Below are 26,229 nucleotides of genomic sequence, written 5' to 3' on the forward strand. Positions count from 1 at the left end.
CCCGACACACTTTGCAAGCATAGCATACAAAAGGGTAACGGTTACAGTCAGGGTTTATACAAGTAATAACTATATCATCAGTGCATGTGTAGTCCAGACTGACCCACAGCCTCACTTATATTGTTTACCCATACAGCAGTTACGTTCTGGTTCATTCGTGTCCTTTTCTCAGGGTGATTTTTAAATCATTCCTCCTTAAGAGGACAGGCCCAAAAGGCCTCCTTAAGGTCTATTACACTGTACCATTGATTTTCAGAATTCAGTTGACTAAGCAGGGTGTGGGGGTTTGCTACCACGGGGAAATCTGGTGACTGTTCTTTTATTTATCTCCCGTAAGTTGTGGACCAATCTGTAGCTCCCATCAGGCTTCTTTACAGGGAGAATTGGGGTATTAAAAGGAGACATACAAGGTTCTAGTAATCCTTTACTGATTAATCTCTCTATTTCAGATTTAAGTCCCCTTTTCCCTTCTTGCGACAATGGGTACTGTTTTATTCTCACAGGTACTTCAGGGTTCCGAATAGTGACCTCGAAGGGTTCAATATCTAATTTTTCCACCGTCTCTGGAGTGTACCAGACTTCGGGGTTAATCTTTTCTTCATCGGTCACAGTAAGGGGGCACAATCTTATTTTTATTTCTTTATCTTTTATTTCTAGGTTAATTCCCAATTCCACAATCATATCCCTCCCCAATAGATTATATTCTGCTTTGGGAACTAACAAAAATGATCCAACCCCATATTTGCATTTTTATTCAATCATTACATCTTGTGTGACGGGAACCTTGAAGGGTTCACCTTTTGTTCCTATCACATTAACTCTTTCGGGAGATATTTTACATCCTCTAGGTAAAGTTTGTACCGTAGATCTTTCAGCTCCGGAATCCACTAGGAACTCCACTTCTTGTTGCTGAGGTCCCACTTTTAAAGTTATCAAGGGCTCTGTTTCTTTTGGGGTCCTCAGCACATAGAGCCCCTGACCCCGCTAATCCTCATTAAACATCTTTTCATCCTCTATCCTCCTTCTACAATCTCGCTTCATGTGTCCTCTCTTTTTACAATAGAAACATTCCACGTCCCTTGTGTCTTTCACGGTCTTTCTTTCAGATAGTTGCACAGGGGTCCTTTTAGATCTATCTCTTGGACCTCCCCCCTGGCTTCTCATGGCTGCAAAAGCTCCCTTTTGCCCTTCCCTCACTGCTGCTACCAAAATCCTTGTTTGTCTCTTTTGTGCTTCTTCCTCCCTTCTTACATAAACCTTCTGAGCTTCTCAGAGCAGCTCATCTAATCCCCTCTCTTGCCAATCTTCCATCTTTTCTAATTTCTTTCTAATATCCATCCAAGATTTTGCCACAAACTGGGTCTTTAATAATGCTTGACCCACAGGAGTTGCAGGGTCCACTCCTGAATATAACTGGAGACTCCTTCTTAATCGCTCTAGCCAATCAGTAGGAGTCTCATCCTTCTTTTGTTGTTCACTAAAGGCTTTATTGATATTCTGACCTTTAGGGATCGATTCTTTAATTCCTTGAATAATAATTGCACGGAGATCAGCCATATTAGCTCGGTGCTCAGGATTCTGATTATCCCAATTGGGTCTTTGATTAGGCCACTTTTGGTCTTCTGCCGGGCCCGCCTGATGTTGCTGGTCCTATATTCTCATCCCAGCTCTCCGAATCATGTCCCGCTCTTCTAATGTGAATAATATTCCTAAAATTGCCTGTATTTCATCCCAGGTATAAATGTTGGGCCCCAAAAATTGGTCTAATCTTTCAGCTACTCCGAGGGGATCTTCTAACAGATTTCCCATCTCTTTCTTAAATTCCCGGACATCTCCGGTGTTTAGTGGGACTGAAACGTAGCCGGCTCCCGGTATTCCAGCCTGACCCCCACCCCCAGGGACAAGGACTTCTCGGAGGGGAAATAACTTTTCTTCCCTAGCTTTACTCCTTGTGATCCTTGTGGAAGGGGCCTGAGGAGTCTGAGGGGTATGGGAAGAATTTCCGCTCCCCATGTCCGAATCGGAATCCCCTGGGTCATCCTGACCCTCGGCAGCGGGAGGGTTGGGGGGTGAATCAGGCGGCTGAGGAGCATAAGGAGGGGGCCACCCGTAAGCATCATTTTCAGGGCATGACCTCCCTCGCTTCTTTTCCTTTAAGACAAGTACAGATACCCTCTCATCCCCTTGCGGTACCCATAAAGCGGCATATCTTCTTTCCTCAGGGTTAGGGGGTCCTTTATCATTTACCCATAAGTTCAGTTGCTGACATACCCAATCCTCAGAAGACCCAAAGACTGGCCATATTATATGGGGATCCTTAAGGGATTTCCCTCCCCAAACTTCTATACAATAGTATACCATTTTCTCCTTACTTTTATTTTGCCTTTGTGGGGAATCATTCCAATATTCAAGCATTAACCCCAGCGGACTATCCGGGGGAATATCCGGCAGTTTCTTCTGGCTGCCACCCATGGGATTAGAGGGCTTGCTCTTCCTCTGTCCCATCTTCCGGAGTGTCTACTCACACACACACACACCGCTCCCCTCGGTCGTGACTCGCTCCCTCGCGGGCTACGAGAACTGCACTACTGGAGGGTCCGCACTCACTTGGTCTCCCCGAGACCTCTCAGCCGTTACACTCCGGGATACCCAACCCCAACCAAGTGGATTACCGCAAAATACGAAAATACTTACTCACTCCAGAGTCTTCACTTGGTCTTCGTGCACAAAAATTATGGGGTTCTGCAGTTTCTTTTGCCTATTTACCGAATTTGGAGGGGTTCAGGCATCCAGGTCTCGACACGGGAGATTCTCACTCTGGGGCCATCCGGAGATGGGGCGCCTCCCCAGCGTGCGAGTCCCGAGTCGCAGTTGCCTGGATCCGAGTCACGGCACCAAAATTGTTATAAGTTTGGACAAAGGTCCAGGAGCCGACTGTGGTGAATAATTAGAAGTAATTTATTAAGCAAGCGGTAAATAGGCAAAACAGCGCTGGGCGGCCGGGGAGCCACTGCTCCACCAACGGCTCGCAACCCCCCTTCCCGTAGCCACAGTTCTTATAGTCCTCTATTTCCGGTATATGTGTCATTTTCGGTATACGTATCTTCCTTAGCGTACTCCGCGTCTGCGCCGATCTGTTGCTAGGGGGGTCTTTTTCTGCCTTCTGGCTTCCTTGGTGTACTCCGCATCTGCGCCGATCTGTTGCTAGGGGGGTCTTTTTCTGCCTCCTGGTGATTGCTGGGATGAAGGCCCCCAAGTCTTCCTCCTGCGACTGCCCTGTGCCACTCACTTGACACATGCGTGTTTTATTACCTTTTACAGGCCCCAAGTCTTCCTCCTGTGACCACCCTGGGCCCCCCACTTGACACATACATGTTTTATTACCTTTTGTATAAACACAAGGCTTGCACAAACATTGTTTACATTACCAGTTATCTGTAGCTAATGCAAGACTCCCTCCTTCCTGTTTTAAGGCCGACATCTGGTTTTTCTACTAACATAAGCAAGATTTGATTAACAAACGCTTATCTATTATCACACTCTGAGGTCCCACCAGTCCTCTGTGCTCTGGTTTAGGGGGGCTCAGTGCTTGGTGCTGGAGGCTCTCAGGAGAGCAAGTGCAGCCTGCTTCACCTGAGAGCTGCTTTCAGTAGAAGTAGCCCTGAGCAATCTTTTTCCTCAGACATCCCTAGGTACAGGTGCCCCCCATGCTCTGAAGTGCTGAGGGCAGTTCTCTGGAGCAGTATAAGGTACTTTCTGGCTCTTCTTACTCCACTGCTCATTTCTTTCAGTATTTTCTAATTTCTCAAACCTTCCTGGATGGCACTGGGCTCTGCAGCTGGCAAGCGAGGGCTGGGTTTTCCCTTAGCCATCAGTCCTGGAAATGGAACTCACTGCTGTTGCTGTGCTGCCCCAAGACAAAGCCAGAAATGGTTTGTGAAGGTGAAAGTGCTTCTCAGACAGTCTGTCCTGGCAGTGCCCATGTTGTGGGATGGAGGAGCTGCAGGGGCCTTGTCCTGCAGCCTCACATCATCAGTTCTGTCTGCACTTTTCCCGGCAAAGGTTGATCTAAATTGATCTCAGAAACTTGACTATGGTGAGTTCATTCCTGTAATGAGCTCTTCCCTCATTAGTGTCTCCTAATTCAAGTGCTTCCTAACACCTAACCTACTTCTCTTTTGCTTCAATTTAAATTCACTGCTTCTCAGTCACAGCAGACAGATCTACTGACAACTTCGAAATCATGTTTCTGCAGGATCAAAGCATGACTGTGCAGACAGACAGGTAGCGAGGAACAAATCCTGACAGACGCAGCCTCCCAGCAGGAGCAGGACCTTGGCACCAGGACATTGCCACAGCTTTTGACGCTGGACTGTGAACATGGTGATGATGTGAGAAGAGTTCTCTCACATGACAGGTCCCTTCTGAACCCTCCTGTGCAGATCACAGGTCCTTTATCTCAGTGTAACTAGATTTAATTTTCTTACATCCATTCCTGTGAGAACCACTCAAGGCTTTTTCCCTCCACAAGCCCCAAGACTCCAGTCCTAGCACCTGACATGGGATTTCTGGCGTCTCAGTGCAAGCACATCAGAGTTACAGAACAGACATTCATTAATGAAGAAAGAGCTCAAGGAAGCAAATTTATTGGGATGCTTTACCAGACACTGCAGAGAGGCACAGAGTATACGGAAATTTGTGGCATGTAGTTTTTTTGCTTTCTGTGAGTTCTGGAGGCAGCTAAGAAACTCTGATGAAAAGTCACTCCAAGGCTCGGTGTCTTCCTCCCACAGGGAAGGTACATGTGGAATCCACAAATTTCAAAAGTGAATTTTTTGTTCCTGATTATGAACATAATAACAAGGAATCATTGGCAAGCACAGGGGAAAAGAACTGAGCAGAGGGGGAGCCTGCGCTCAGAGAAGAGAACTGGAAAGCGGCATTTCACTAAAACCCTACTACCCTTGGGCTCCTCCCTCTGCTCCAGAAAGGCTCAAACTCTTTGGCCATGCAGAGCCTTCGCAGAGTGTCCAGTGTGGACAGGAGGGGGAAGAAGCACTAACAATATGGAGCTGGTTTGATGAGGATAAGGGAGGATTTGCAGTTCCCTTTGCACAGGCTGCCCCATGTCATGCCACCCTTGAAATTCAGCCGTACAGAATAACAAGCTGAGTACCACCATCCGCCCTCATAGCTGTAGGCACAGTTCTTACTGTAAGTGTCCTGATCCCTATCCTTTGTGGAGAACTTCATGTTGTCATGCATGGTATTGGGATTGTCTGAGGTCATGGCATCCCCTGCCGTCCCTGTGTAGGAGCCCAACCTCAGACGGTAGCCATGGGACTCATCTTCCACGCTGAAGAGGTTGTAGTCTGCGAAATTGATGTTGTCTGTGGAGTCCTGGATGATAAACCTGACCTGATAGACCTTCTGCATGGCAATCTGATGGATGTACTCAGTGCCCAGCCAGTACTCGCTGCGCACGTCCCCAAAGCCATACTTGTAGGTGCTCCAGGACTCAGCCCAGGTGACTGGTGTGTCTTTCTGGTTCCTCTGGATGACCGTCCAGCCCCCATTTGTCACATTCATTTCACAGTACACCACGAGGTGGTGGAGCCCTTTTGGCTGGATGATGTAGACACCGCTGCGGCTGCCAGCAGGGATCTCGCTGCAGTCCTTGGGCCAACCTGGGACAGGAAATAGAGTTGGTTATTAAATCCCACACAATAAGACACTGAAAGCACCTGGTGTTTCTTTTGTGCCTATATCCTTTTGCACACACATTCTTGGGCTGTCTTCCTGGCATGTGCTCACAGAAGTAAATCAAAATCTTGAAATGATCAATGTAAGAGTTGGACTTCATATCTTCCCAAGACAGGATTCAAACTGATGGGGACATGCTGCCAAAATGTCTTGGCCTGCTGAGACCTTCCTTCACCCAGCACACAATGCACCCTAGCCCAGGATGGATTCAGTCTTGCAGTGCTGCAGTGATTTGCCTGTAGCACGCAGGTTATGTATCACCACACAGACAGATGCAAATCTGGGTTATAAAGCCATTTGCTGTTACAGCATGGAGGCTTTAGAGCTTTATAGTAATCTCAGAAACCTTGGAGAGAGTGTGATCAAGACATCCATATTGCTAACAATTAAATCAGCCCTTGTCATCTCAATAGGGCAAATCCATTGCTTTTCTCTGGGCTTACCTGAGCAGCTCTTTAGAGACTTCCTGACTTATTTGATTTGATTACGGCCTTTCCATGCTCCAGAGTGTCATCACCTTATACAACAAACAGCTGAATGCACCTACACACTTCTGGGAAGGGACTTGCTCCGCTCCCACTACCTCTGCTACTGGTTATTCCTACGCAGATAGGACCGATCTTGTGGTCCCATGGACTACTGTTGACTCAGTCAGTTCAGTGATGCAGTCAGTCCCTGTCTTACCCAGTCTTCTCATCAACTGTATAGTGAAAATAGGAAAATAACTAATCACAACTTCCAAAGGCAAATAATGAAGCATCACTTTCCAGTTTGGATCTCTAGGTAGAAAATTCCCCATGCTAAAGATCCTCATCAACTACTGAGTCCAGGACATGGCTGGTAAGAGTCCCCTCGCGGTTATGAGCTGTGACACCTCTGCAGCCTATCAGAAAAACAACATTTTTCCTGGGAGGAGCCAGGGGACAGGGGCTACAGTGGCTGAGAGCTCTTCATGAGCCCGGCAATGGTGAAACCTTATGAGCAGATGTACTCCTTGAAAAGAGACTTACCATGGCCTGCTGGTGGGTGGGGGGCAATGTCTCTGACCTGTCGAACATGTTTGCCTTCATTACCTGAATTAACAGGAACAGAGGAGACAGGAGTGAGTGTTGAGAGTAGACATGTCAAATGCCTGCTGTGAGAGCATAATCTTCTCCAGATGATATTCCTGTTTTTCTGTTGTTGCTCCTAATTCCAGAGGGACTTTACCATTTCAGATATCAGCCAGTTGGTAGTTTGGGGTAATTTACGTGGTGTTAAAATGGGGCAGATGCTTCATTGGTGAGAGGGATTTGGACACACTGTGTGGGGGAAAGACCCCGAATGGTGGTGGCAACACTGGAAGGATTGTTGTTAAGGTGCAGTAGAAGCAGTTAGGAAGGGACTCAGGAAGAAGAGGGGAAAGAAACGTGAGAACAGACACAGGAAAACTGGTGCAGGTATCAGGAGTTGGGAGAGGGGCTCTGCTCAGCTGGGTCAGAAGGGAATTTTAAGGGCATTGCTGGAAGAGTGAATTAATGCAGTTCTTTTGCAAAGACATCTTCTGCATATCCACTGATGGCTATAAAACAGAGAATTAATCACAGGCTTATGGAATCACAAAAGCCATTCCTGTCCCCTCTCTGAAACAGACGCCTAACCCTGCAGCAGCTGCTCTCTGACATCCTCAAATATCTGCTCCCTGCTTTCACTCTCAGCTGGTGCTTTCCTATCCCATCCCTTATGAAGTGTTTAACAAGCCTCTCGCACTGTGTATAAGCCCATTCCTTCTCTTACTACACACAGAGTATGCTTTTTCTTGCAGACAGACTGTAATATTGCTATCACTTCCTCCTCCATGGTCTTCTGATTTTGGGGCTAAACCATTCAGTTCTTCAGCCTTCCCTGACGCAGCCTGCCTGCCAGATTTTTGACCCCTTTCCTTTTGACTCTCTCCAAATGCATCTTGAAGCCCACCAGTGAATGTGGTGGTTGGCCTGAGCCTGTGTGGAGTGGGAAACGCTCATGTAATGTGGTCTAGAGGACTTTCCTACCCTGGTATTTTACTACAGCCATGTGAAGCTGTTCACTCATGCTCCTTTTGTAAGCCACAGTCTGCCCCTGCTTCTTTCTGCCTTCACTTCCCATCCATTTGGAAGCATTCCTCCACAAGTCAAGACTTCTGAAATTTAGCCTGTCTTCTCTGGCATGCCTCCCTGCTTACCCGTCTTGCATTCATGCTGCTCATGTTTTCAGAGCACCCTACCAATGGTCTGGGTGAGAGATGAGTGTGAAGCCCAGAACACACCCCCTTTCTCAACTCAGACTTGCAGTTCTTGATGAAGCCCAAGCTCTTGTCTCGGTCACGGATGCTCCCTGTGTTGGTAGTTTCCTGACAGCTGACCTTTGCAATGAAGGCTGATGTGAAACCAGCATCAAACACTTGGACCTTGAGCTCTTCTGCCAAGAACTCTTCCTCCTCCCTTAGAAGGGAAGCAGCTCTTTCTGTCATGTCATGTCCTACCCACAGCCCCCAGTTTTATTCCAGGAGCATTTCTTCGAGGCTTTCTCATTGCTCCAATATACCCTGGTATTTGTAGGTTACTCTGTGCCATCATCTGACTGATTGCTCTGTGTCAGTACTGCTGCTTAGACTCTTTGTATTAACTTCATTTAGTTCCTCTTTGTATTCACCTCTCTCTTGAATTCAGTTCTCCACTGACCTTTTGATTTCCAGAGGTGGCCATTGTTCTCCATGGCCTTAAAACATTGTTTTGAGAGAGATTGTCTGCCTTAATATCTTTAACACTGTTTCTCCAAGGAAGAGCCCATGGCCCACAACACCCTTGGTTTGGTCTTGCTGCCAACGAGACCGAACCTGTCCCTCCTCCTGGGTTCCTATGAACTCTGGGCTTTGGACTGTTGAACTCACTTATGGACAGAAGAGCTTCATGCCAGACGGAAGAGACAGGCAGCAAGCAGAGGAGGACTCTGAGAGGAGATGATTCTTGTTCCAGTAAGACAGCCTACATTGCATTGGCATTGCCCACACATAGAGAAGTATTTAGTCCTTCCTCTGTGTTACAGGGGTGTGGTTAGGCTGCTGAGGACGTCTCCGTAGGATCTGACTGAACATGACTTTGTTTGCCTCTCCCTATTGTAGTGGTATACTTACCTAGCTGAGAGGACTCTGGGGGAACATTAATAATTTCATCTGTCGTGCCATTGAGGAGATGCAAGTTTTGTATCTCCAATGCAAGAAGAGATGTTCCCAGGGCCAGCAGGCAAGTGAAAAGCAGGAGACAAAGGCGCTGGCTAGCTGAAATGGGAAGAGATTGGAAAAAGAAGAAAGAGATCATAACTCTTCCACTAGAAAGTCATGAATCCCATTTGACTCCTTTACTTGCAGAGTAAAATAGGAAAATAAAATTCTTTATGTGTACAGCTCCCTCTTGGAGCTGTAAGCCCCAATTCACTCATTTAGGTGAGCTGCCATATACTCATTGGCAGGAGTCATTAGCAGTGTCACCTGCTGCCGGTGGTGTTTGACACAGGAGAAGTGCGAAAACCTTGTACAAACGCAAAGTGACTGTAATCAGAAATCCCTGTAAAAACCAGGTCTCAGGGCTGGAGATAACAAGCAGGGTGAGCATGGAGGGAGGAATCCCCATTCCTCCCAGCTCCCATCATGCTCCCGTGACACACTCACATGGTGTAAACTGGGACTACTCCTGCCTCCAGTCTGGGTTTGTGGCCAGTAAGAACCCAGATGTCTGCGTGGGAACAAGCCCCAGGCAGGGCCGTGTCTCCTTTTCTGCTCTGCATGAAATCAGCATGACTGAGAGGGGCATCACAAACTTCCAGGAATTACTGCTTGGATGGTGCAAATTATGCCCTTTATATGGTTATATGACTATTTCAAGATTTCCATATGTAGCCAGCTGCTCTGGTTTGTTCTTGTTCAGAACAGCTAGGAAACCAGCACACTTTTTGCAATATTGAATCTAAATAAAATTAAAGAAAGTTTATCACAATTCCTAGGGAGTGGGGCATTGTGGAGACACCTGCCCATGGGGAAATCTGTTCTTGATATGATAGATGTAGCTCACCCTGGCAGATTACCAATCTGATCCCACCACTGTTCAAAAAGGAGCAGAGCCAAACCTATTGCACTGCCTGAGATACATGGGTTTGGCACCATTCCCTGAGATGACTGAGAAGGAAAATGACCAATGATGCTGGCCTGGAACTGCTGTGTGCAATTGCAGCCACCCTAGAGACAAGCACTCCTTTCTGGGAATGCTCAGAGTCATCCCAATCATTTGTGCTGGTTACAGTTTTACAGGAAAGGTCTTTTAAACACACTTCAGTTCAACTGATTTGCTTCTCAATTCCTACATAACATTTAGTATCTTGATACACTTGTGTTTAGAGGCATGTTTAAAGACATCTCTTCTTTAGGCCACCAGAGAAGCAATGCTCCCTCCACTGCTGGCCCATTGCCCCATGAATGGTCATGAAAGGTCTGGGTGGCGAGATGCAGGGGAGAGGATGAGCCTCTCCTGGGTGTTCTTCTGGGGACAGCAGTGGATGCTTTCGAGCATCTAACCTCCAGATCTTGATACCTGTTCAATATCTCTCCTTAAGCAAGAATGTCTAAAAGATCTGTTTTCTATTCTAGGGTATTTAATACTTTCCTTGGAGAACTGAAAATTACAAAACATGTTTGGTAAATATGAGGCTTGTAAAATGGGCTATCTGTCACTCCAGGGCTATGCTGATACAGCCTGAAAATAGCAGAACATGCAGACTCCCGCTCCAGTTCCCAGCCAGGGCACAGTGAGCCCAGACAATGTAATGGACTTAGCGCTGGGATGGCTGGGGTGTGGGGAGAAGGGGGCCCTGCAGAAGAGAAAGTGCTGTGGTGCCCTGTGATCCGCAGCCACACGCAGTGCTGCTGTCCCCTCCCATCCCATCCCACACTCACCCATGCCGTCTCTGTGGGGACCCTGCGGAGCGGGAAGCCGAGCAGTTTTGGCCTGGCCAGAGGGGTGTCCAGCCTGAAAGTTATAGGGCTCAGCAGGTGAGGGGGTGGAGGCACGAGACCTAAACCACAGCACTTGTCCTCTGGTTGGCAACAGGACTAGTGGTTTATGGCTTATTTGCTCTTCATCTTTAAGTGATTTGTCCTCAGACAATGAAGGCTGTGTCTCATGAAGGTGAGCTTTCTTCAGAGGCAAAGCTCTGAAGAGCTTTCTTCAAAGGCAAAGCAAATAATTTGGTGCCAATAAGCAAATGCCTTAAAACAACTGCCATTTACAGTGCCTGGCTGCCCCCCTGCCCTGGCAGCGTTTCCCCAGGGAACGGCATCCTCTGGGCACCTCAGCACATTTCAACTCATAAGTAAATACCCAGATGACATTCCCTCTCCTCGATGGAAATCAAACATCAGGCATAAATCTCTCTCTCCAGAGCAGGCATCAAGCCCAACGGCCACTGGGGACCCCATTAGACCCTTCAGGGAAGAGGTACTCTAGTGTTCCTGGCAAATTGTGCATCGAACTTCAGAAAGTGCCACTCCAGGTGCCTTCTGACGTGCTTGGCCTGCCACCACCACACTGCCTCTTGCACAACGTACACTGTAGTCTCTCCTGGCACCGTGGCCCTTGTGGCAGTCACAAGGGAGTTTTGGGAATCGTGACATGACACTGATGCAAAATGGTCTCAGTTCAAGCCCCTCTCTGCTACTAGGAGTGCTTACACCATGGATTTTTTACAGAAAATGCCAGACTATCCTTTTCCTAGGGTTTGATACCCACAGTATTCTGAGTTACAAGGACTCCTGTACCCCAGCATCCACCTTGTGCTGGACAGCACAACATAGCCAGAGCCTGCAGAGGAGGAGGCTGGGCTTTTGTCACAGGCTGTTTGCTTGCAGCGTGGCTGCCTGGCCCTGGAGGCTCCTGTGCATACCCTGCTGTGCTGTTGCTTCTGCTCAACAGCAGATGCAAGCAAAGGCACGCAGCAACCCTCAGCAGAGCCTCACCAGCAGCTTCCAGTCCCTAGCCAGCTTTTCCAGGAGGCTGTGGCTGGTGTTTGGGTTAGGATGTGCAAAGCAGGCAGGGGGGAGGCCATAGAGGGGATTTCTCTGAAACTCCAGCTGTGTCCTGGGGCCCAGCTCCTGCTCAATATACGTTTGATATTGAAAGAGCCACAGTTGTGGCACAGATCTGTTTACTGCTGCATCTGGAAAAATGCAGCCAAGGAGGGTGAGGGAAAGGATTATTCACTTCCACGTGTGAGATGACAGCTGGAGTGCTGTGTCCTGTGTGGGGCTTCCCTGTGCACAACAGTGACTAAAACTCCAGGAGTCCACCTGAGACCACCATGACAGTCGAGGCAGGAGCACATGACATATTGTGGACAGCCTGAGAAAGATGGGCTTGTTCAGCCTGGAGAAGGGAAGGCTGAGATGGGATCTTGTTGCTGCCTACAGCTACGTGGTGGGAGGGTGGAGAGCAGATGGAGTCAGGCTCTCGGAGCACCATGTCTCGCTTTGGACCCCTCGTTACAAGAAACATATTGACAGACTGGAGCAAGTCCAGTGGAGGCCACCAGACTGGTCAGGGGCCTGGAGCTCAGGACATGCCAGAAGAATCTGAGAGAACAGGGCTTGCTCCACCTGGAGAAGAGCAGACAATGGGGAGGTCTTATTGCTGACTACAACTACCTCATGGGAGGATACAAAGAACTTGGAGCCAGACTGTTCAAGAAAGTACATGGTGGTGGGATGAGAAGCAATGGATCTAAGTTGGAACATGGAAATTCCAGTTAGAAATAGGGACTTCTTTTAACATGAGGTTGGTCAAATAGTGGAACAGGTGCCCAGAAAGAGGCTGTGGGATTTCTATCCTAGAGGTGTTCAGAACTGGCTGCAGCAGAACGTGTCTTGAGAAGCAACTTTGTAAGCTCAAAGAGCTATAGCAAAAGCCTGAGGGCCTATGGAGCATGAGACCTGTACAGCCAGCCAGGCAGGTGTGATTTGTTCTTTCAGGATTAACTGCTACTGTCATGGCCCTGAGTGCACCAGTAGGCCTTAGTGGCTGGTGACCAGTCCCACCTGGCACCATCACCTGGGCCCATGAGGCCTGTTTCAGCTTGGCCCTGGGCCTTCAGTCCTAACCTGAACCACACTTCGTGAGTACTGGTCTCCAGTCCCCTCTCTGGCCTTGTTTTCTGGATGGATCTTAGACCTGCACTGTAGATAGCTTATTCCCTTGATGGACCGCTCAGATCCATGTTGTAGCTTATCTCCAGCCCTGCCTTTTGCACTCTGTCCTTTTGTCCAGGATCTGGGACCCAGTTGACTGCTTGCCTTGCCCGGGGCTGTTGCCAACACTCAGCTCTGCCTGCTGTGCTCAGACCCAGCAGGACGGAGCCCCACCATCAAGGGCATTGCCTCCTTGGGGTGCACTCTTGGCTTCTGACTTGCCTGCCTGTGTGGAGCAGCCAGCCTTTGCTGCCCCCAGAGAGCTTGCTCATGCCTTCGTTCTCTGCCCTTGAGTCCTGCATGGTGCTCCCTTCTCTGCCTCTCTGGAATGGTTGTCCTCAGCTCTGTTTCCAACTCATATCTGCTCAGAGGTCCTCTTGCAGTTGTCTTCTTAGAAAGAGGTCCCACATCAGTGTGATTTAGAAAACCTTTGTTTGATAACTTTGAAGACACCATCCACTGGAATATTTGAGCTAAAGTCAAAACTGGGGTCTCTGCTGGTCTGTAGATAAGCTGTCCTGTTGACACACTGTTTCTTTGAAGGAAATACTATTTGCATCTATTTGGAGCAGCCCAGTGGAGCCTGCTGTACACAGGGGCAGGGGAGGACTTCCTCTGCATGATCTGTGGGGCCCATGTTCCTGCTGCACCTGGAAGCCCTGTTGCCACCAGTGATCCCAGTGCTGGCTCACCAGCAGAAGCCTGCCTGCCAGCCCTGGCACAGGCACCCCACCCCAAGGCATTGCATTGCTCAGTGCTGGCATTAGCTCTGGGGGCACCCCATGGGAGCCCGTAAGTCACTCACTTCCTCTGCCCCCACAGAAAGAGGAACGTGGCCCCTCTGCCTAGGGTCCCTCTTCCCAGGGCAGCTTGGGCCTTTCTCCCTCCATAGGCTTGAGAGTGCTGCTTTAGTGATTCTCCCAAAATAAATGAGGCTGTGGACAAGAGCTCCCAACCTCTAACCAAGCAAGCAGGGGTGACATCTAAGGATTCAGATGAAAGGTGATCCAGGGATCCCGTACCCCGGAGAGGTCTGGATGCTGCTGTCCATCCAGGCCTGCGAGTTGCACTGCTTCATGTGGGCTACTGCAGTACAGAAAGTTTGATGGGAGCCTCAACTTGACACTGTCTTGCTGTGAACATCAGGTTTAAACCTGAGCCATGAAGAAGACATCTGGTCAGTAGGCTACTGAAACCAACACAGGAGAAGAAAGTAGAAAGGCCACATCTTTATTCTCTTAAAGTTGGCTTGACAAAGTGATGGAGCTGTCTGCACCTTCTGGCATGAAGAACAGCCCTCCCAAACAATCTGTCCTGAGAGCATTTTGCTCCCATGGAGAGAGCAACCCCTGGTCGACATTTCTGGGGCTGGGGGCAGATCTGCAAGGACTCACCAGGCCAAAGACAGGGATTGGGAAGGAGAGTGGCAAAGGGACCCACAGGCATCCGTTTGTTACCTGGAGCCCTCGCCCTCTACTCAGAGCATGCAGATTGGGGTGCCAGGGGACATTGTGTATACAGTGACTTCTGGCTGCTGGACACTGGTTCCAGCCTAATGACTTAACTCATTGATCCTGAAACCTGCCAGTGGAGAGTTAGCAAGCAGGCACGTCTCTTGAGGACCTGTCCTCATCTTTCCAAGGTCACCTTTGGGACTGGGCACATAGGAGACCTAATCTCTCCTCCTTTTCTAGTTTCTGGGTGTATGTCCTTGTCCTTAAAAATCTGGGTCTCTCCAGTTTGATCATGGCTGTCCAGAATCTGCTCCAAGTGGGCAATTCACATGTAGTGTTTGTGTAGCTGGGAGTGTCAATTGTTGAAATCCCTCATCATGGAGGGGATTATTTTGTACTTCTCTGGCTGGAAGGGCATGCCTCCCTCCTCTCAGGGGGTTTAGTTGTGCTATCATGGGATCTGAAAACTGCTCAAGTCACAATCTGAAAGTGCCTCTACAAATAACAAGTGTGAACAGAAGTGGGTGTGTGCAGTGCCTATAAAGTCACCGTGGAAAGCTTGGCATGGGAGGGTGCACCACAGGATTCCTGCTCTCTGCTCAGCTGTGCTGTTGTGATGGGTGAGTTTTATCTTCCCAGCTGCACACTTCATTCATGTGTGGTGCTGGGCTCAAACAAGATCTGACCAGGGTGAGTATACAAAGGCACAAGATGACTAGCCAGACAGCATCCGTGATCTTGCCTGGGTGATAAATGCTGCACCCTGGTAGCAGAGGGGACGCAAGACCAAAGCACCAAATGACACACATGCTTGGTGCCAGCCTATGCTTTCCCCAGGCTACCTATGCCCTGTATTCCCATGTCCTGTCAAGGGAAGTTAATGTGGAGACGTAGATTTCAACTTGGTCCTTTCCCTTCCTGACCAATGCATGTGGCACATGTGGTTGCAAAGGGGTCCTTCCCCTTTGATGGCATCTCCCCCAGTAACTGAGCTAGTGCAGGGTGTAGGGGTGTGCTGGTGGCCAGCACAGAGGGTTTGGGCTTGTGTCACTGTGTGGGCCCAGGAGACTTCCTCCTGTCTGCTTGGGAGGTGGTATCTGTGCAATAGGACCCATCCTTCGGATCTGGTTTCCCACTAGCTGTCATTGGGCTGGAGTGGCTTATATAAAAGGCTTAAGCATGACTACTCCAAAAAGAACTGTGATCCCTCCCCTCTGGCAAACTACTCTCCCCAGATCTAGCTGTGTCATTGTCCTCTCTTAGCTACTCTTGGGTTGTAGGTTCTGAGAACAGATCTCCAGGTTGCTGTCTGGTGCAGGGAAGCGGCTGATCAGGAGGGTGACAAAGCCATTTCTCACCTTGCTTCAGCCCTGCATGGGCAGAGTCTGCACCAAAGCTGCAGCTTCCACCACCCTGGGAGCCCTATGCTCCTACCCGCACCCCATGGCTCTGCCTTCCTTGGTCCAAGCTCTCTGGGGGCTGTTGGCAGGGGCAGAGGGGGCTGCCCAGGGATCCTAATGGTGCTGGGCCCTTTTCTCCCCAGGGTACAAGGCTGCAACAAGTTTGCTCCGTGGGGACCTTGTCCTCCTACCCACAGTGGTGGCAATGCTTCTCCTCTGTGCAAGTGCTGGCCCAGCAGTACCCACTGCCAGCTCCCGGAGTGGTGAGTATGTAGTGGGTGGGGGGCACTGGCTGGGCACCAAGGTGCAGAGCAGGAAAGTGTCTCCCTAGCTCAGCACTGACTCTCAGGTCTGCTAAGTGCTAGGAAGGCCAGCATGCACCCCAGCTGATGCACAACACAAGAACTCCTCATACACACAGACCCCTGGGCCATGGCTTGTAAGGTAAGCAGCCTGACAGCCATCAAGCCATCCTCACCCCCTTGGTGGCTCCATACAGAAACCAAGGGGTTTCTGCCCAAACATCATAACTTGGCAGGATTGCTCTGTGGTGCTTCTGTCTTTTTACACTTCAGTTCTAGGAGACATCCTCCCAGCAATTTTTTTTTTTTTTTAGCTTGCGTTGCTCCTGCAAGGGAGGGTTACACTCCCTGCAAGACCTGTGTGCCCAAAAAAAACAGAATTTCATGGGCTGAATTGGAATTCCCACAGCAAATTGTCCCTTATTAGACACAAAACAAGAAAAACAAATTAGACAGCAAATTAGTTTGGCAAGTAGGTCACGACAGATCAGTCCTGCTAACAGATAAACTGCAACAAGCTGGGGGAAGAGGTCCCTGCAAGATCGAGGTAGAACTTAGCCTTCTTTTGCAATGCCATGACCCCCAGGGGAAACATAAATTTTCATTACACATCCTCATCCAGTGGAGCATTTTGGACACTTCTGATCCATGCAAGAGCTGTACCTCAATATATCAAGGGCCTTGTGTGAGGGCCAGATATACTTGGAGGACATCACTGGCATCTGGAAGATTTTTTTCCCCTCTTTTGTTGGCCAGATGCATTAGAAGGCTCCAAATGAAATAGCAAGTCACAAGAAATAGATCCTAGGGCTTTTACCAGGGCCACTGTCTTAGAGACCTTCAGTTGCTCTGTGGATGAGCCAGTGGAAAAGCCACTCTACACTGTGGAGTAGACCACAGATAAAACCAGCCCTTTTTGTCCTGAGTCCTCACTCCCCTACAGGAACTCCTTGTTGCCCTGACAGAGTCATATGATCTTTCTCTCTCCCACCCCAACCTGTGTTTGCCACTGGTGCTGTTGCAGGGTTCCCTGCAGACTGCAGCCATCTCCGCAAGACCAGCCCCAGCGGGGTGTACGTCATCCAGCCAGCAGGGTCTCCCCCACGCGTGGTGTGGTGCGACATGGACACTGAAGGCAAGGGCTGGACTGTTGTCCAGAGAAACTCTCAGGACACTGAGCTCACATGGAAGCAATCCTGGACCACCTACAAGTATGGCTTCGGGAACGTGCAGGGTGATCACTGGTTGGGCACCGAGTACCTGCACCTGCTGACACAGCAGGGCACCTACAAGGTCCGCTTCATCGTACGGAATAAATCCAACGTCACCCATTACGCTGAGTATGACATCTTCAGGGTGGAGAGTGAGGCTAGTGGGTACCCACTGAGGCTGGGCCGGTTTTCTGGTGATGGGGATGACTATCTGACCAGCTATCACCCCAAGAAGGGGGGCATACACGACAACATGAAGTTCAGCACGACCGACAGGGACCAGGACCAGTACAGTGGGAACTGCGCCAACAGCTATGGGGGCTGGTGGTACGACAGGTGCCAGAATGTCCTGCTTAATGCCAAAAAACACATCCTTTGGCCAGGATTCTGCGATAATGGTGACTGCACATCCTCCCTCGTCCTGGTCAAACCCACAGATGTGTGCTGACCGTGCCGCAGCACCCAGCCTCCCAGGAGTTTGGGGGAGTGCCACCATCCCCAGCTCAGCACCCTATTCCCGTGCCTGCCAACAGCCCTGTGCCAGTCCCAGTGCACATCCTGCACTGCCTGCAGCACCTGCACCATCACCAGCTGAAACACAGCAGCTCTGGGGCTCAAGAGCAATCGCCTGGAGCTCTGGGCACACGGGCAGCTTCGCCCAGTGCCACGGTGCTGGCCGGCACTGGGACGCAGGCACTGGTTTGGGGTAGGTGTGCCCACTCCTGTCCTGGGGAGGGGGAGACAGTGCAAGTTCCTTTCCCTGTGCAATTGGTGTCTCTCTGCTTTGCTCAGACCCTGCTCCCTCCCTGGGCCCCATATGCCCCACAGCTCTGCTACCCATGGTGGGAGAATTCAGCTGCAATAAACCCTGGAGCCAGACTTTGCTGCCTTGTGTCTATCTGCTGCTGTGACACTGCACATAAGTGTTGGGGGATCAACCTGTCCAGTCTCTGGGGTGGTGGACCTGGGGGAAAGTAGGTGTATTATGCAGGTCCTCTCCTGGGCAAGGAGACACACCTGCCCAAGATGTGCAGAACTCACCTCCCCCAGGGCTTGGCATGGTGACTGCTGGTTTCAAGATGATTTGCTCAGGCAGTGCTGGGCCAGGTCAGCTGTAGAGCTGATTCTGCTCCCAGGCTGAGCTGGTGCAGAGCTGGTGTGGCATGCAGGAGTTTTGTGCTGATTTTGCTTTTTTTTTCTGAAATACTTCAATGTTCCATAGTGAAAGGCCTGGCACCAATTCTCCCTGCTGCTGACTGACCCCAGCATCAGCCTGTGACATGAGCTTTTCTCCCTTTGGTATGGTTGTACACAGCTTAGAACAGCTGTTGTACCTAATTCTGCCTGTGGTTTGGTTCTCAGGTCTCTGGATGCAATATTGCCTCCAATGGCTTGTTCCAGCCTCTGTGCACTGAACTGTGGCTGTAAGGCTACAATTAGCCAACAGGGCCAGCAAAACCCTTGCTTCCAGTTTGCCCCTGTCCATGGCTGGGTAGTTGCTCTGTGCTGGGAAAGGGCAGAAACCAACATGGATTGGAGTGTGGAGAGGGTGGTGGGCTCCCTGAGGGCATGAGAGATGCAGGTCACTCAGTCCCATTGTGCTCTGCTGCAGAGCAGGAATGTGGCTATGGATCTCCTTTGCAATGCAGAGAAGTTTGAACTTAGAGCTTGAAAGAAGCCACAGTTCCTCTCCTCTGTCTTTGGAAGAAAAGCTGAGCTCAAGGAAGGCTTGTGGCTGTGAATCTTGAACAACTTGGGACTCTCAGGCCAAGACCTGTGACAGAGGTCCCAGCACACCCTGCAGAGCTATGGCAGTGCTGTGTTCCTGAAGAGGTTGCACAGGCAGCCTTGGCTGCCCTGGAGGCATCTGTGGGCCTGCAGCCCTGATACATGGGGAGTTGAATGTATGAGGGTATGCTGGTTGAGAAAGGCTTCCCAGTTTGAGCTGACTTGAGAGTAGCATTTCTGGACTGAGAGATATGACTGTGGGCTTAAAAAGTCATTTGCACTCCAGCCTGGATGTACAACCTAACTGGAGGGGGGAGGCTTGACAGAAAAGGGTTTGGGCTTCCTGGTAAACAGCAGTTTGCCCAGGAGTCAGCAATGCACCCTTGCAGTGTTGAAGGTGAACTGCATCCTAGGCTGTATTAGCAAGAGTGCAGCCAGCAAGACATCATTCTCCTCTGCCCAGCCCTGGGAGACCATATCACAGGTACCATGGCCACTGTTGAGCTATCCAGTGCACAGAGATATCACCACGCTGGAGCAAGCCCATATGGACCCAAGCTGATCCAGGCCTCTTCAAATTCTGGGACGCCTGCCATGTCAGGCTGCCTCAGCTCTTAGACTTGCCCCAGATAGCCCAACCATGCAGCGCTGTGTGGCCTGGCAGTGCTGTTGTCCCTTTCTTCCCTGTCCACTCTTCCAGTTACCTTCCAAGGCCTGGGCCAGCATTCACAAGGTAAACAAGGCAGGATGATGCTGGCCTGGCCTGCTGTCTCTGGTTAGCTCCAGGTCATGGCTGGTAGGGCTGAACTGAGCTGATGCTTCCCTCCTACCCTCAGTGTTTGCACTTGGCCATGTGGTACTGCATTCCCTTTTTGAAAGATCCCCACCTTAAAACCCAATTCTCTTCTTTAAGTGAAAGTCTTGTCTCTAATACCTCATTTGAGTCTTATGAAAAATTTTCCCTTTGAAAGTCTTTTCTTACTGCACCAGGAGCCTCAGGTCTGCTTCTAGCAAGAAACTGGCAGCAGTTGCGAGAAGTTCCCAAACAAATGAGGGACATTTGCGCATGTCTGCAGGTTCTGAAAGCAATTTTATTCTGCAGGATGAACACAGACTACAGCAGGGAAATGGTGCGTACATGGCCTGCCTGGGCTCAGAGCAACTTAGATCAGGTTAGCTAGTGATGACTGATACTTTTCTGCTGAAGTCATCTATACCTGCAAAGAAAAAAGAGAATAAGACCTTGCTGGATCAGGAGGGCTTTGGATTTCTCAGCACAGTTTTCTCCCCAGAAGGAACATGCTTGGAAATCGCAGCTTTTATAAAGACTTGTTCTAATGATGACCCCTAAAAACCCACAAGAGGTGAAAGGCCAGAGACAAAGCAGGGAGCTTTGCTACTTTTCAAGAGAAGAGGAAAAGAAAACAGCTCTTGATATACAGTAACAACCCTGTTCACCCCCAGCCCTCCAGCCAGCAAAACAGGCCCCAGCAGGGCACTCCTCTGGCCATGTGCCCAGTGCAGACAGGAGGGGGAAAGAGTACTAATGGTACGGAGCTGGTTTGATGAGGATGGCAGAAGCTTTGCACTTCCTGTTGCACAGGCTGCGCCCCCCTTGATGTTCAGCCGTACAGAATAACACACCGAGTACCACCACCCACCACCAGAGCAGGAGGCACAGTTCCCTCTGTAAGTGTCCTGATCCTGATCTTTTGTTGAGAACTTCATGTTGTTGTGCACATTCCTGGGATTGTCTGAGTCCATGGCATCCTCCGCTGTCCCCCAGTACGTTCCCAGCCTCAGCCGGTAGCCGTGGGACTCATCTTCCAGGCTGAAGAGGTTGTATTCTGCGAACCTGATGTTGTTTGCAGCATCCCAGATGACAAACCTGGTAGACCTTCTGCTTGGAGATCTGATGGATGTACTCAGTGTCCAGCCAGTACTCGGTGTGCAGGTTCCCAAAGCCGTACCTATAGGTGCTCCAGGACTCAGCCCAGGTGATCTCTGTGCTCTGCCAGTTCCTCTGGATGACAGTCCAGCCCCCATCCGTCACATTCATTTCACAGTACACCACAATGGGGTGCAGTCCTGTGGGCTGGATGACATAGATGCCGCTGGGGCTGCCAGCAGAGACCTCACTGCAGTCCTTGGGCCAACCTGGGGCAGGAGAGAGGGTGATTTAACAAAAGCTTGTGCAACAGGACGCCATGTTTCACCCTGTGGCAGGATAGAGGGACATCTAGCCAGAGTACCTGGGGGATAATCAGCTGTCCCAGCCAAAAGAAGTCAATGTGCTTGGCTGGAGGTGACAGTGGGTTGGCCTTAGCCTTCTGTTCCTCTTCCATATGGGACACCTAACAGGAGGTAGCCCCAGTGAAAGGCCCCAGACCCCCTGGGCTGTGCTGGTATCAGTCCAGAAGGCTGATATGGACACTAGTGGGCTCCTTTGGGTCTCCTGAAAAAGGGGTTGTGTCACTAAAGCAGGGTCATGCTGGTGAGGAAGGTGAGAGGACCTTGCCCCTGCCTGTGACTGAGGGAACAGGAGAAAAATGACCCCTTCAAGCACACAGACACCCTTACCAGTCTGCACAGTGCACACACATTCATGCACATGCACAGCACTGCAGCCTGCATTGCATACACCTCCTCACATCCACCATCCTCCGTCCTGGAGCAGGCCAGGGCTAGGGATCGTGTAGGGTCCTTCCCCACCCAGAGCTGGCTGTACATAAGCACACATCACTGGAACCCCCCTGTGCTGGCAGGTGTGGTCTCCCCATGCCTTCAGCTCACTTGCTGCAGGACTTCCCACTACAGTTAAGTCATCCTGCCAGATGGGCAGAGCTCCTCTCCCCATCTGAGCAAAGCCTGGGGTTGATGCCACATCTCCCCAGCCCACCTGCCTGTATACACTATGGAGGTGTTTTTTGGATCTGAGGCATCATAGCACACCCTCTCCCAAGTGTCATTTTATCCAGCCTCCACTGGCCCAGAGCATGGGCTAGGGCTGTTTACTAGCCAGGGCTGACCCAGACCAAGGAACTGAAAGGTGTTGGTGAGAGCACTGCAATGCCCACAGGATGCTACATACTGGTTTTCTTCAGAGCACTCACCGAAGTGTTGGAGGGAGATTTCTTGAAGATGTTTAGGGTTTGTATATGTATGGAGTGGCCTGGGGCAGCCAAGACCAGCACACAAGCAAGGAGCAGAAGGCACTGGGCTGCTAGAAAAGGAAAAGATGGAGAAAAGATGAAATGTGACCCTCCTTCCAGAGAGGCACGAAATCCCATGGCTCTAGTGCTGCACAGTGTAACACAACCATGTAAGATGCAGGAGTGCACCAAGCATGCTGACCAGCATCAGACTAGTCTGTGCAAGCTGGAAAGCTTGCCAAAAGGCCTCAACATTTTTGCCCACGGGGTAGACAACCTTGCCTTTTCCCCTTGACCAGCTCCCAAAAAGTCATGCATGAGATGATAGTTTTGGGTGGAGCAAAGCACCCCAAACCCGACTGAGCCAAGTTTCCTCCCTGGCCCCTGAAACAGGGGACTGGCTGGGGTGAGCCAGAAGGCATGACACAAGCTGCTGGTGTTCAAAGGGGTGGCAGGTGAGCATGCCCTTAAAGGGCACTGATGCCACTGCTCCCCATCAGTGTGCGAGGACCAGTGCATGGAGCCTCTCCCTATTGCTGGGCTGCCCTACCTGTGCTCCTCCCATTGCTAGCAAGGAACCCTCTGCTTCCCAGCCCTGTACTCACCCATGGCATCCACGCCGGAATGCTCTCTGGAGTGCAAAACTGTGGAGCGGCAGGTCTCACAGAGGCATTTGTAGGGCCCTCTGCAGTGGGCGGTCTGAGTCGGTCCTACCCCCGTCTCCCAGATTCCTTTCTCCCAGAGGAGGAAATCAGGCTGGATTTCCTTTGTGCCCTTAGAAAACACAAGCCAAGGTGAAGGTGCCTGTGGTTCTAAGTGCATAGCTTCCTGAGCTGCAAAGATAATAAACCTGTTGCCAGCAAGAGTCCTTGGAATGGTCTTTTGTGTGAGTGCTTAGCTCGTTGGCTGGAATTTCCCCTGGGAACTATTTGGGAGCTTTGAAGAGTGCAGCTCAATAAATAAACACTTGAATGCCAGTCACCAACCAGTGTGGAAAGCAAACACTGGGGATGTTCCCGCCTCCCACCATTACAGCAGGGTGCTGCCAGATCCATTGGTTCTTATTTAATGTGCTTTTGACAAGCCCAGCCTAGCTCTTGGTGGGGAAGTTGGAGCAGCCCCAAGACTCCCAGAAAGACTGCCTGTTGTGGGACAGTATTTGGAGCAGCTGGTGTTTTCTGGACTGCATGACAGCAGACAGAGGGTTGTGACAGATGTGATCTCCATCTGGGGGAAGCAGAAGTCTCTACTCCCCAGTGGGCCACAGTCCTGATCTGGAAGGATGCAGCTGATTTGGCCTGCTGAAAGACACTGGCTAAAAGGTTTCTGTAGGCCAGTTGAGACAGCTGTGGTCTCTGGGGCATTGGTTTTGGGAGACTGGTCATGCAGGATGGATGGCTACAGAGGAAAGCAAGTGTCTGCCCAGGAATTGAGCGAAACTGGGTGGATGGAGGGCAGCAATGGGGATCTGAGCATGTACAGTGGGGAATGGAGGGGTCTGAGCATGCACAGAGGGGAAAGCAGAAATCTTGACCCTGTGTGCATAAAGAGGAAATGGAGGCAATCTGAAGGTGCATGGAGGGAAAATAGAGGGGAACTGAGGGTGCACAGAGGGTCTGGAAGGGATCTGACAGTGGAACCCATAGGAACTGAGCACCCACAGAAGGGATGGGTGGGTTCTGAGTGTCGATGGAGGGCAACAGTGGAAATCTGAGGGCACTTGTCGTGGAAAAGAGGGATGTGAGTGTGCACAGAGGGGAGAAGCCAGCACTGAGCAGATGCTGAAAGGAACAGAGGAGATCTGAGTATTCAAGGAGGGGAACAGAGGAGATCTGGGTGCATACAGAGGGGAATGGAGGACGCTTGAGTATGTAAGGGAGGGACTGGAGAAGATCTGTTTATCCAAGGAGAACAGAGGGGTTTCAAGAGAGCAAAATGAGGGAAATGGAGAGGATATGAAAGCAGCTGAATAGGAATGGAGAGCATCTGAGAGTGCTTGGAAGTGAACAGAATGAGTCTGAGGGGATCTACAAGCACCCAGAAGGGAACACAGGGAATTTGAAAGCATGTGGAGAGGCATGGTTTGGATGTAAGGCACACAGAAAGGATGGTGGGGACTGGGGGGGTGGAGATCTGAGCATGCATGGATGGGAACTGTGGGGTTCCAAGGCACAGGTGGGGGAGCAGAGAGGATCTACAAGCACTCAAAAGGGAATGGGGGGTAATTGAGGGTCCACAAAGGGGAACAGAGGGAGCATAAGCTTGCATACAGAAGAATGGAAGGGACCACAGTGACACGTGGAGGAATAGAGTTCATTGAGGGGATCTGAATGCACACAGAATTGAATGAATGGTTTTGATGTGCCCTCTGATGCTCCCCAGGGTCTTTTATTTGCCCTCTGGTGCAATGGAGAGGCTTCCATTTGGTCCTTTTGTCCCTTAAGAATCACTCCATTTACCTTGTGGTAAATGCACCTTCGGCCGCCTCTGATTTCCCTCCTGTACACCTCAGACTCCTCCGTTGGCCTTCTGGTGCCACCTAGAGTCCCCCATTTTCTTTGCAGTGCATCCCAGTGTCCTACATTTGCTTTCCTTTTCATGCCAGAGCACTCTGTATGCCTTCAGGTACTCCCCAAGCCCTCCACTCCCTTCTCATACACCCTGTTTCCCTTTGCAAATCCTGTCACCCCGGAGACCCCGGCAGGGTTCCTGGGCAGCAGGGACCTCTTTGTGCAGGATGCTCAGTAGAAAGTCAGGATAAGACTCCAGTCTGGAGATAGTGATAGTCCATTGCTTGCTGGGGCCACAGACCCAGCATGTTTGCAGAGACAGGGAAGGTCCGAGTCAGCAGGTCCCATCAGGGGCAGAATGAGACTGGGCACAGACATAGCTGCTGCACAGCTGCCATGTAGCCAGTGGTAAAGGCACAGCTTAAAAGCAGGTCTCCAGGGGAAGGAGGAACAGGCCCTCACTTCTAGATTTTTTCACGATAGCCCTTTTCAGTGACGCAGCTGACTTCGGACATGGCCAGCTGAACATCTTAACTCAGTGAACTACACTTTCAGAAGGGGGAAAAGGACTCAAGGGTGCTGGCATCGTACTGCCTCCACAAGCAGTAACATGGGAATCTCTGGAACTGTCCATGCAGAGCCCTGTGGCAGGGGAAGCAAACCCTGATGGCTCCTGGGGCCTGCTCCTGCCTTGGGATCTGGGTCTTCCCTTCCCACAGGGAAGCACAAGGATCCCAAGTGCCGGTTAAAGACAGATTTGTGCTTCCATAACTAGGGCCAAAGGATAGACTCTCTGGGAGCCCAAGTGTCATGGTTACTCTAAGGTCTCTTGGATTATGGCCCCACCGTGTGTTCTCCCATCTGTAACAGTGACAATGTTTGGGGTGGGTTGGGTAAGGGTCTGGGTGCTCTGGGCAAATTCAGAGGCCACAAACCTATGGGAGGCTCTTGATTCAACTAGAGGATTGTTTTGGAAGGTGTGCCCATCCAGGAGGGTAAGGGTAGAGGGGAGTGTAATGTGGGACCTTAATAAGTGTGGTCTGACCAGCCCCTCTTTGCTGCCATTGAAGTAAGATGTTTTTTGGCACTGGGGAAACAAGGGGTTTGCTGAGGCAGGTGGCAACGTGATGGCCTCTCTTGCCATCTCATTGGGATGCAATGGCAAGATGTGAAAGGACCTCTTGAGATCACCTGGTCCAACCCCCTCCTCAAGAAAGGTCAGCTACAGCAGGCCACCAAGGAAAGTGTCCAGTTGGGTTTTGAATATCCCCAAGGATGCCAGTGTTTGGTCACCCTCACAGTGAAAAAGTGTTTTCTCATTTTCAAATGGAACTGCCTGTATGTCAGTTTGTGCCCATTGCCTCTTGTCCTGGCACTGGGCACCACTGGAAAGAGCCTGGCTCCCACCTCTTCATTCCGTGCCTTTAGGTACTTATATATATTGATAAGACCCCTCTCTG

At 50.4% G+C, this 26,229-nt stretch overlaps 3 protein-coding genes across 3 annotated transcripts in view; 1 reads left to right on the plus strand and 2 right to left on the minus strand.

Annotated features, from left to right (window-relative positions):
* Positions 1 to 18,028, plus strand: part of LOC128148845 (fibrinogen-like protein 1-like protein) — a 33,313-nt gene extending 15,285 nt beyond the window's left edge. Inside the window, exons 2-3 of the mRNA XM_052803172.1 lie at positions 16,010 to 16,129; positions 17,193 to 18,028. Coding sequence (XP_052659132.1) covers positions 16,010 to 16,129; positions 17,193 to 17,827 — 755 coding nt within the window. The 3' untranslated portion in view covers positions 17,828 to 18,028. The remainder of the gene's footprint in view (positions 1 to 16,009; positions 16,130 to 17,192) is intronic.
* Positions 4,570 to 11,458, minus strand: LOC128148843 (fibrinogen-like protein 1-like protein). Its single transcript, XM_052803170.1, has 4 exons — positions 10,730 to 11,458; positions 8,918 to 9,061; positions 6,774 to 6,836; positions 4,570 to 5,687 (listed from the first exon to the last, which is right to left on the minus strand). The coding sequence occupies exons 1-4, from the start codon at positions 10,731 to 10,733 to the stop codon at positions 5,059 to 5,061; spliced, it is 840 nt and encodes a 279-aa protein (XP_052659130.1). The 5' UTR covers positions 10,734 to 11,458; the 3' UTR covers positions 4,570 to 5,058.
* Positions 18,029 to 20,571: 2,543 nt separating the features above from the next.
* Positions 20,572 to 22,397, minus strand: LOC128149191 (fibrinogen-like protein 1-like protein). Its single transcript, XM_052804080.1, is given in 4 exon segments — positions 20,572 to 20,715; positions 20,718 to 20,998; positions 21,000 to 21,264; positions 22,199 to 22,397. Coding segments are annotated over 4 exon segments (810 nt in total). The 3' UTR covers positions 20,572 to 20,650.
* Between the last annotated feature and the right edge of the window lie 3,832 nt (positions 22,398 to 26,229).

The sequence above is a fragment of the Harpia harpyja genome, chromosome 12 (assembly GCF_026419915.1).
Source record: "Harpia harpyja isolate bHarHar1 chromosome 12, bHarHar1 primary haplotype, whole genome shotgun sequence".
In the NCBI taxonomy this organism is placed as follows: domain Eukaryota; kingdom Metazoa; phylum Chordata; class Aves; order Accipitriformes; family Accipitridae; genus Harpia; species Harpia harpyja.

Bases quoted from the DNA above. Each gene is read 5' to 3' on its own strand.
- LOC128148843 (XM_052803170.1), bottom strand. The intron at 6,837-8,917 runs GTAAGTATACCA...CTGTTAATTCAG, and splicing joins CCCAGAGTCCTCTCAGCTAG to GTAATGAAGGCAAACATGTT. The intron at 5,688-6,773 runs GTAAGTCTCTTT...TTCCTGTCCCAG, and splicing joins CCACCCACCAGCAGGCCATG to GTTGGCCCAAGGACTGCAGC.